The 10,561-nt window shown below is 52.1% G+C and overlaps 4 protein-coding genes across 4 annotated transcripts; 1 reads left to right on the forward strand and 3 right to left on the reverse strand.

The window, feature by feature from the left end:
• Positions 1-15: 15 nt before the first annotated feature.
• On the forward strand, positions 16-253 carry CCR75_009489 (uncharacterized protein; the record flags this gene model as incomplete). The annotated part of the gene is given in 2 exon segments (XM_067967528.1): positions 16-201; positions 212-253. The coding sequence occupies 2 exon segments, from the start codon at positions 16-18 to the stop codon at positions 251-253; spliced, it is 228 nt and encodes a 75-aa protein (XP_067816349.1).
• A 3,157-nt stretch (positions 254-3,410) lies between these two features.
• Positions 3,411-3,689, reverse strand: CCR75_009488 (uncharacterized protein; the record flags this gene model as incomplete). The annotated part of the gene is made up of 1 exon (XM_067967527.1): positions 3,411-3,689. One exon carries the CDS (start codon positions 3,687-3,689, stop codon positions 3,411-3,413), a length of 279 nt encoding a protein of 92 aa, XP_067816348.1.
• Positions 3,690-4,031: 342 nt separating this feature from the next.
• CCR75_009487 (uncharacterized protein) lies at positions 4,032-4,289 on the reverse strand (the record flags this gene model as incomplete). Its single annotated transcript, XM_067967526.1, has 2 exons — positions 4,032-4,108; positions 4,157-4,289. The coding sequence occupies 2 exons, from the start codon at positions 4,287-4,289 to the stop codon at positions 4,032-4,034; spliced, it is 210 nt and encodes a 69-aa protein (XP_067816653.1).
• A 5,231-nt stretch (positions 4,290-9,520) lies between these two features.
• On the reverse strand, positions 9,521-9,778 carry CCR75_009486 (uncharacterized protein; the record flags this gene model as incomplete). The annotated part of the gene is made up of 1 exon (XM_067967525.1): positions 9,521-9,778. The coding sequence occupies one exon, from the start codon at positions 9,776-9,778 to the stop codon at positions 9,521-9,523; it is 258 nt and encodes an 85-aa protein (XP_067816652.1).
• Positions 9,779-10,561: the final 783 nt, after the last annotated feature.

The following is a 10,561-nucleotide window of genomic DNA, read 5'->3' on the forward strand; positions in this document are numbered from 1 at the left end:
AAGTTCCCCCGGTACATGCTGGAGTATCCTATGGTAGTGTCTGCGATCGAAAAAGAAGCCGAGATGATACGGGACAAACTGCAGACGTCAACAAATCGTGGCAAGGTCTGGGAGAAGTGGAAGAAAAGCATTAAGGCCCAACTCCAAGACGTCCAGAAGAAGCTCCGGATGCAAGACAATCAAGTTGTTGAAGAGGCTCGGGTCCTTTTAGACCAAGCTGCTGCTCAGTATCGTAGCGTTGCTAGTCACTTAAATCGGGAGCACTTCGACGAAGCCATGAGGAACTATAAGGATACGGTCATGCGGACGAGTCAATACAACCAAGACACCGCCTTCGACTTCCAAGCGGCTAATCCTGAAAAATCGACCAAGCACTTCTTCCGTCCACTGGACACGAGCTTGCGAAGGGTCTCGATTGAGGAAGTAACGACACCGAGTGTGTTTCCTGGAGCACTGGGGTTCCGAAATGAAAGACCCAAATAGTCCATCAGGAACGGCTCCTCCACCTGACGATGCAAAGCAACGGAGACCCCTCGCATCCATAGTAAAATTTGTATCGGAGACCGACCGTTCACTTCTGAGCTCGCCGATCACCGCTTCTGATCTGGCGAGTGCAATTCGCCATATGAAAGCAACTTCGGCACCAGGTCTGGACGGATTGATGGCAGGTTTCTACCAGGTAGCTCCAGACGTGTTTGGCGAATGTTTGCGTATCGTGTTCAAAGATCAACTTCAGCGTGGGGTGCTCCTTCCGTCTCAGCGCAAGTCAGCAGTAGTGCTTTTACACAAGAAGGGATCTCGAGCGGAGCCTAGCAACTATCGGCCCATCGCACTCGTGCAGGTCAACGTGAAAGTGCTATCAAAGGCTCTGACGTACCGACTGCAGCAAGTGATCGGCGACTTAATCCACCCCGACCAGAAAGGCTTTGTCAAGGGACGCTTGATCCATCACCACGTCCGCTTCCTCGCAGATTTGCAAGACCTCGTGACGAGTATTGACGAAGAAGCATACGCGCTGTTCTTGGACTTCGAAAAGGCGTTCGACCGAGTCAACTGGGAATACATGCTCCGGGTTCTTGATCGAATTGGGTTTGGCACGGGGTTTATTCAGTGGATCCGGCTCCTGTACACCAAACCAGCTGCGCATCTCATCATCAACCAGAACATCCAGCCCGCACTACATCCCACGCGAGGTGTGAAGCAAGGGGATCCGTTGTCTGCGCTGCTCTTTATCTTGACGATCGAGCCTTTGGGGAACCTGCTTCGCTCTCATGAGGAGTATGGCGTGTGTCTGAATGCCGACCACACCTGCACAAGCCTGTTCTTCGCGGATGACTCAACCCTCGTGGCCAGCTCAATATCAAACCTACAAGCACAACTTGGGATCGTGAAGGAGTACTGCAAGGGCTCCGGAGCAAAACTCAATATTACCAAGTCGGTGCTTTTGACGCTGAACCGGAGTCATACATGTCCACCACTTCCAGGAATGCGAACGCTAGGTCGCACGGAAACGGTCATATATCTTGGCATTCCGTTCAGTCAATCGTCCGTGGATAATGCTCTCGCGGAGTTCCTCGAGAAGCGATTCTATGATGGCTTCAATATGTGGTACAGGCGGGCACGAACACTTAGGGGACGGCTCCTGGTTGCCCAAACGATGGTGCTTTCCCGGTGTGGCATTATACACAACATGTGTCGCTCCCAGTACCAGTAGTGAAGAGATGGCAGTCGTTGCTGAACCGGTTTGTGCTCAGTCGTAAGTACGATCGCGAGGCATCGCATATCCAGCTCATTCCACGTGAATTCTTGCACCAACGACGCAGTGACGGTGGTCTTCAGATTCCGTGTCTGGAGGCACATCTGTAAAAGCAGAGGCTTCAGCTCGTGCTGCAGTTTGTCAGCGCGGCGGGTGCTTCCAATGTTAGAACCTCGACAACAGCAGGTACCGAACTGCTCAAATTAGTAGTTCCACCCACGGGTGGATACGGCGCTCTAGACTTCCTCACGATCTCTCCGCTTCGGCATAAAGATATGATAAAGTGGAAAAATTTTCCCATTGGTGGCGAACGACTTGGATTTGGTGGTACAAGCTGCGGTGGGAAATCACGTGGAAAGATCTTCCTTTGAGTGAACGCGCTTGGTACGGCCTTCGGCAGCCGATCTGGTTCAACGTTGACGCGGAACTTCACTACGAGAAGACACCACGGAATCCCACTAACTCAGCTCACCGTCGGTGCTTTGGGATGGTTCCAGAACCTCAACGAAGTTTTCGTCTGCATGTTTCAAGTCTTCAACGTGCGTTCATTAGCTGACTTCATGCGCAAAGATTGTGCTTGGCCAACACAGCACGACTTTCTGGAGCGGCATATTGACTTCACGCTCGAGTATATGACTCTTGGGAAACAAATCAAGTGGCTGAAAGTGCTATACACCGAAGCCACGCAACTCGTCGAACGTCTGAGAGCGCGGGACGTTGTGAGGCGAGCCCCGCTGACTGAAAGTGGAGGAAGTGTTACACTACCGCATCTGGGATACACGAGCGGCGACAAAGTGCTCCTGATTCCATCGATCCCGCGACGAGCTATGCTCCGTGTGGTCTGGTCGCCACCGCTACCAACGAGACCGCACCCGATGACTATACACTCGCAACGTGTGAGTGAAGAGCAGATCAAGTCAATCGTAAATTACAGCAAGCATTTGCGAAAACTATTGCTGCCAATCTTCGAAGACCTGCAATTTCGTCTCGCGTTCCGTCTTCTGCCTGTACGAGCTCGGTTCTGGTTCCTGGAAGCTCTTCAACCACGCATACAATACTGCGTGCGTCACGGGTGCGATGCCATTGAGACGGAGAAACATTTGTTCTTTGAGTGCACTCTTGCAGCACAACTGTGGAGTCAAGCGAACCAGCTGGTGTTTCCGCTTTTCCATACGAGACCATCTTGGGCTAATATCGCCTTGGCCACGAAGTTGCCCGTGCGTAATGAGTGGGATGACTGCGCTGGAGTCGTCCATGACGTTTGGCACACACTCCGCGCTGTCACACTTCACTTCATTTGGTCTGATCGAAATCGTTGCCTGTTTGACGGACGAGAGCCGACTCCTTTGCTCCCTGCGCTCCAAGTGATCTTCACAACGTTCTCGGCACACCTTCGGTTCTTCGATAGACGCTTCTACAATAATGATGAAAAGCTAGCCATGACCAAGGTTGTGCGCGCGACGAGATCCCATCCTGCTTTTAAGAGGTTTACCGACCTCCACCCGGGCATCACCGAAATTCGCCATCAACGATAACAGCTTGACACGCGCAGGCTGTGCGCCTGGTTATCGGATGCAGTAGTCGCACGCAAATCACACTGATGGCGTTCCGTTTAGCGAAGACCCAGCCTGCCATTCGACATTGGCGACCATCCTCAGTGAAGGATCGACGGTGTTGCAAGCGAAAACTGGTTGGCTTCACCGTCACTTTTGTCACCACAGCTGTCAATGTCGCTGTCGCTCCCATTAGAGCTGCTATCGTTGCTGTAACTGTCAGCAGTCATGACCGGCGCTTGGTCGCCGTCCGAGCAGACATTGCCAGAAGCGTCGCCCAATTGATTGGGCGACCCGTGACCTCTATCATTGTTGTCATTGTCAGTAGTCGCAAGCGGCGATTGGCCGTTACCGCTACAGACGTTGCCGGTATCATCCATTGGTTGGACAGTCGATATGGCTTTACCGTTCGCCTCGCCTGCCTTCTCGTCCTCGCCGTTCACGTCCGCGCTCGCTGCCGTGCTCCCTTCAGGGCTCATGCCCCCCGTCTCCGCAAAGGGTGCAGCCGGAAACAATACAGTCCGCAGAAGGGAGCTCGGCATCGTGTCGGCGATCCCGGTTTGGTTTGAGTCGGCTGGATTAGCGGTGCGAGTGAGTTTGGCGGCCATTGTTGGAGGTGCGCTGGATCTGAAACACCGGGAAATGAGCTAACTTGACACAGTGACCGATCTCGCGATGCACTATCGGATGACGAAGTCGGATTCTGCCCTAAATCGCCACCTTCAAGGATCGCAGAGATCGGTCGCAAGGTGCAGACACTTCTGTCGGGACACGGCTGATTCTCCTGCTGTATGTATACCTGTATACACAAGGGTTAGTGAATTTCACTATACTATACAGTATATACCTTCTAAGTGCGATTCTACTTGCGCTTCACGTGGCAAATTCGAAAGTGAGCTCCGATACCTATGCATTTCGATATCGGTATTTAGAGGATTTGTAAAATCCCCCTTGGGGATCGAACCTACGATCTTCAGCATGGAATAAGAGCCACATACGGACTGAGCTACAACGCACCAAATGTTTCGACAACAATCTGGTACTTAACTGAAACTACTACCTACGGTACATCTTGTATATTACACATACATTTATTATATTTATGCTAGGTAGATTGAGTAGTCTCTCCGTCTAATTCTAGTAATATAGACAACTTTCAACTGAGCTAAGCGCCCTCAGGGGTCCCACCCTGGTGTAGTGGTTAAGCATCGACTTGGTGACCCTAATGACACGGGTTCGATTCCCGCACCAACCACAAAATTGAAATGGAACAGACTTTCCGATACCCTTGGGACCCCGGGTATCGTTAAGCAAAGATAGGCTCTCGGGCTAGAATTAGAAAAAAAACAGAATTAAAAAACTATCAAGAATAATCAGATTAAAAAGGATGAGTTGTAGAATATCTTAGCCAAAGCCGAGTCGGTATAGGTTGTGTTAACGATAAATATACAATCGACTTTCAACTGAGCTAAGCGCCCTCTCAGATCGATCGATATTCTACTTGACATGATAAAAACGACGACACGTGCTTTAGTGAGCACTTACATGCCGACGGATAGGTTGGATGCGCGCTGCCTCGATCATCACACAGCTCTTAGTACTTACATATCTATTAAAAGTCCTTCATTAATAGTTCGGTTCAGCAAAGGACCTCTGTTGAGTGCTCTGAAAGCAGCGATGGCCCGTCCATATCATCCTCTATTACTTTTAACCACCATGCTATTCACAGTGCTGGTCGCTAAAGCTAATTTTATGCTGGTCGATTCTCCTATCATAGATGAGTCATTGACGGGGGAAATGCAACTGCTTAAGTTGGTAGCAACTATGATTTGCGTGCAGTCACTTCACAGTGGAAGGAAACACAACAATATTATCGATTCCACAATGCGTGATAACGAACCAAAACATCTAGATATCTTTTCTTTCCTTGCAAGTGCTGGACACTGGGGGTATCGATCCCCCTTCCTCCCGCATGCGAAGCGGGCGCTCTACTATTTAAGCTAAGCGCCCTCTCAGATCAATCGATATTCTACTTGATATGATAAAACGACGACACCTGCTTTAGTGAGCACTTACATGGCGACTGATACGTTGGATGCTTTCCCAGCTTCGACTCAGCTGCCGAGGTTCCCCACCTGACAATCTCAAGCCGCTACCTCGTCGTACGTGTGATGGTCGAGCTCGCCCCCATATACATACACAATGTGCACGCGCCGGTGAACAAACAAGAAAAACAAGCCTTCTTCTCGAGTTTGACGACAGAGGGCGTCGAAGAAGCCGCAACTCACTTAGTGCTCGGTGACCTGAACACTCACTTGACCAAAGCCTCGACTGCTCCACGCCGGACTTAGTCGGAGCGCAGCAGCGTCAAGACGCCGTTACTTCGACCTCGCGTCGGTCGTTTGAGCAGCGCGTTCTCGTCACCCACGAACAGCTTGTGCGCGAACATCGACTCGAGGTGGAAGTGGAAGGTGTCAAGGTGGTGGCGGTCGGCGAACTTGATCTCTTGGAGACAAGATACTGAGTACCTGGAGAGCAGATGCTCGATCAAGAGGTGGCCGTTTTTTTCACGCCGTTGGTGTTCACAGTGAGAACACCAACGTTTGTCCAGTTAGGTGGAGCCGAGTCCGCCTTAGCATCGAGTGGCAAGGCCGCCCGCGACTAGCGTCACAGACCCGTCCCTTCGACCTGGAGCTTCAGCATCGACTCGTCGACCGGGTACCCACCCTGAAGCTTGCGCAGCTCCTCAAGTTCAGCTAGAAGGTTGCCTTGCCACTGAACTTGGCTGTAGTGCTCCATGCACAGTGCGCCGAGGTCCGACCGCAGCAGCTTTTGGAGAGTATTGGGGTGTAGCAAGCGCGCGTGGTGAGCTGGGACCCATTGAACGGGTTCGCCGGTGACGAACTGGATCCAGTGGTCGTTTGCGAAGATTGTCGGTGCTGCCGACATCAAGGCGAGCTCAAAAATACTCAGTGCCTTGGTGAATCGGGATAGCTCACGGACCTGATCCGTTGACGTCCACCACTTAGCGCAGATTTTAAGCAGCTCTCAACGCTTTGATGGCACAGCTGTCCTTAACAGCTTCTTTCACTTCACGCTGAACGTGACGTCTTCGCTCGGCGTCGTCGCACTCAGCACACGATTGATCATGTGCAGTTGGGCGAGCTCGGCGATCTCATTGCCGGACCCAGCCATCTTGAGTGACATCGCGCTGTTAAACGCCGGACCCGACTCCTCGAGTTTCTTCAACACGTGGTCTGGGTTCGACGCGTTCTTTAAAATTTTCACTGTGCCTTCCACCTTGCAGTCGGCGACCGCAAGAAGGTCGGTGAGGGTGTTGAGCAACGCGGTGTTCTCATCGTTCAACATCGCCTCCGCGACTTCGACCACCGGAGACGCCTTCTTTACCTTCCTGATCTTCGTGTGGCGCTTTTCCATGAAAAAAGCAGCTTCTTTCGACGACTTGAGCGTCTCAGGCATCTTTACTTCAGCTGGCGCAATTTGGTGCCGCATGCCATACTTTGGGTCAGCTGTCGCATGAAAGCTCTGGAACGATGCGGACATGGTTTGCAGCTCCGCGAAGTAGTTCTTAGTCGCAATACCATCAAGCGGACGCGGGATATGCTTTGTTAGCATGCTTGAGAAGTCGACACCTCCTCTCATGCGCTTCTTTTTATTCTTAACGGTCGTGAAACCGTCCGTGAGCATCAGCATCTTAGTCGATTTGGTCGTCGGACTCGAGGGAGGTGAAATCTTCCCTGACGATCCTTGGAAAGTCGAGATCGACAGGATTTCGTCGATGTCAATCACCTTCTTCGCGAGTTGATGTGCCACAAGTTGGTGGGCATGCTGAGCTCCTGGCTGGAGCTGACTTTCCCTCTTCTCTTCAACTTCGCCAGCGTTACGGAAGCGAGGAGAAACGAGTTCCGGCACGAACGGCAGGCAGCGGTGGCGGAATCGCCGCCAGTTGAAGTGTCTTCGAAGTAAGCTTTGGTGTGGATTTTGGTGTCTTTACTGACGGCTTCGTTGCTGACGCTTTCGACGATGAACGACGAAGGCTGGCCTCTGACGTACCTAAGTCGATCCCATGGATCGAGCGAAAGTCGAACGGGAGACGTTCCGACTGAAACGGCGCGTCTTTGCCGTGCGCCGGATGAAGCTTGTTGTCAAAGATTACTTGGTCGCACACCGAGCCGTTCAAAAGCAGCGGCTGCGGACACTTGCTAGAGCGGAAGAAGACACGCCATGTCGCAGACGTGAGGCGGGTCGCCAGGTTTACGTCGCGGAACGTGTCATATAGTGGCTGACAACCAAGATCAAATAGCCGGCGAAACATCAGGTCTGTGTCCGTGTCCGAGTCGACGTCGAGATGTCCAACAAAAACTTGTTCGCAAGGACGTCGAACGGCTTGAACGGGTACACACCACCAAGGATGCTGACGGTCGTTCGCTCGAGCTTCAAACACGCGGCCTGCGTTTTCACCTTCAGTCGAAGGTTGCCTCCCGGCATTTTGGATACTTGGCCGACGAGAAACTCCTCGTACAGCTGGTTCAGCGCCCTGTTTCCGTGGCTCGTGCCGACCCATTATCCTCTGCAGTGGGGTCTTCACAAACGCCTTCCCCGTTTCAATTACCATGTCAAACTTGGCGCGCGGGAGCGGGTACGGGCGAGACTGACCGATGCGAGCGGCAATGCCAGACCAGTCACAACCGGCGGCATATTGGCGCTCGAACGCTTCAATGTCAAACGCGAGAGGCTTCGGAGTCTCCACGCGACGACGAGTGGCATCGACAGTTGCATGGTCGCGACGAATGACCTCTTGCTGGAACAGCAGGTCAGCCATCGTCGGACGCTGATCAGCAGACCAAGTCGAGGCAGCGCCATCACCAGCTTCCACATAAGTGTTAGCGTCCGTAGGAGGTGATTGAGGAGACAGCGCTTTTTCTTCGTCATCCGGGGCTTCCTGAGACAATACGACTGGTTCGGTCGCATCGCTCATGTCAGCTTCGTCGGAGCGGCTCCCAGCACCAGGCGACCCAGTAGTAACGTGAATGGGAAGCGCGGGCAGTGGAGGCGACGCCGGCATGAGCGGATACGACGGAGGAGAAGGCATACTTACTGCAGGATCTTCACCGACGTCAGAGGTCACAAGTCGGGGATCAGCGGAGTTGGCTCCGGCAGAAATCTTGAGCGGGTAAGCGGCTGCAGCATCGAACGGGATGCTGGGAGCAAGGGCCTTAGCTGGATCAGATGCTACAGAGGCGATCTTGTCAGCACGAGGGAGAGAAGAGGCAGAAGCTGGTTTCTCCATGATGGCTGGCGGAAGAGAAAGCGGTGAAGGCTGTGGAGCTGAGAAGCTTAAAGGATATGGGTTCTTCGAAACAGTCGACTTGTGTGTTAGCCGGCAAATTGAGAAGTGGGGGCTTAGCTCAAATAGTAGAGCGCCTGCTTCGCACGCGGGAGGTAGGGGGATCGATACCCCAGTGTCTAGCACTTGCAAGGGATGAAAAGATATCTAGATGAGGTTCGTTATCACGCATTGTGGAATCGATAATATTGTTGTTGTTTTTTTCCATTGTGAAGTGACTGCACGCAAATCGTAGTTGCTACTAACTTAAGCAGTTGCATTTCCCCCGTCAATGACTCATATAGGATAGGAGAATCAACCAACATAAAATCAGCTTTAGCGACGAGCACTGTGTATAGCATGGTAGTGAAAAGTAAGAGAGGATGATATGGACGGGGCATCGCTGCTTGCAGTGTACTCAACAGAGGTCCTTTGCTAAATCGAACCATCACTGAAGAACTTTTAATAGATATGTGAGTACTTAGAGCTTTGTTATGATCGAGGCAGCGCATATCAGTTGCTACGTAAGTGTGCACGACCCTCGAGGAGCCGCTCGCCCATTTGTATCAACGCATCCGTGTCCCACTCGAAGCAGACCACCTGCTGCGTCTGCTGATGCAGCAGTTGTCCCTGCAGCTGCACCTGTTGCGCCAACGCCTCCAACGCAGCAGCGTTCGGAGCACCAACTTGTACGCCTGCGCTCCGTGATCGACCTGGCTCGTCACATGCTGGGCGATTCCAGCGTGACGGTCCGGTGGCCTTGGAAGATAGCGAGGGTGTGACTCGATGGATTGTCAATAGTCTTGTCGACTATTGAACCAGTCATGTTGCTTGTTATCGCGGCAATGGTCGCTGTGCACCATCTCACAACGGCGTGCGTTGGATTGGCGTCCTCCCACGTCGGACACGTGGGAGCAACTCCGGTTGATCGGAGCCGGCCGCCTGGTAGGTGCCACGCTGCAGTTGTGTTTCTGGACTTGGCGATTTCACCGAAGAATTAACTTTCGCTCGCAGTCGGTCAGCGGGATCTCTCGAATCATCTCGACCCACTCGGCCAGCGAACCCACTCATGATAGTGAATGCAATAGCAGTTTGTTCCAACTGCCACGAATTCTCACACATAATGGGTCGCAATGTGATCACTCAGTGTTGAGCTTTGCGCGTCACCGAATCAGGAAGCGTCCTTCTCGAAAGAACGATGAATAGAAGTTGTACTGCGCCACAAACCGCGACCAAGACTCGTCAAGCGACGCCGTCGCCACGTATCGGTCCGGCGTCACTGATTTGCCTATCTTTAGCATTCGTTCACCTCTGTTCGCGGCTCGTTGTCGCGTCAACAAACCCACTGCAGTCGTCCACGCTGCACAGCGTGAACGTGCCGAAATATTGGTTACCTACCACAATGGCATTGCAGTCGCGGTGTGTCTGTGTTTTGCAGCAGTCTTGCTTGTTGTGCGTCTCGGCTTTCGTCGTTGAACTGAGAAGCAGTTCGAGCGCTTTGTGCAACGCGACGTCTCGTCGCACGTGTGGGGTTATCGAAGGCCGAGCACACTGCGACAGCACGGTGTGTGTCTCGGTTTTCGTTTTGCCTTATTTTGTTATTTGCATTTCACCCCATCTGATCTTAGTGACCGTGGTCACAATCTTGAGTGGGGGTGATGTAACAGGGTACACATATTACTTATTTAGGTGCGATACTAGATGTGTAATATTGATAGTTAGGATTAATTAGGATTTACTGTCTAATAAAGATTTTTGGCTGACTATTACGCTTAGGAGATCCAGATATATTAGGACTTACCTTAAATAAATAAACTATCAGACCGGAAAATACCCGCAGCCACTCCGGTCAACACTCGAGTGTCTCCCTTCCACGCTTCCTCACAGCGACCTTGTAAGTAAATC

Source organism: Bremia lactucae, linkage group LG3 (assembly GCF_004359215.1).
Source record: "Bremia lactucae strain SF5 linkage group LG3, whole genome shotgun sequence".
In the NCBI taxonomy this organism is placed as follows: domain Eukaryota; phylum Oomycota; class Peronosporomycetes; order Peronosporales; family Peronosporaceae; genus Bremia; species Bremia lactucae.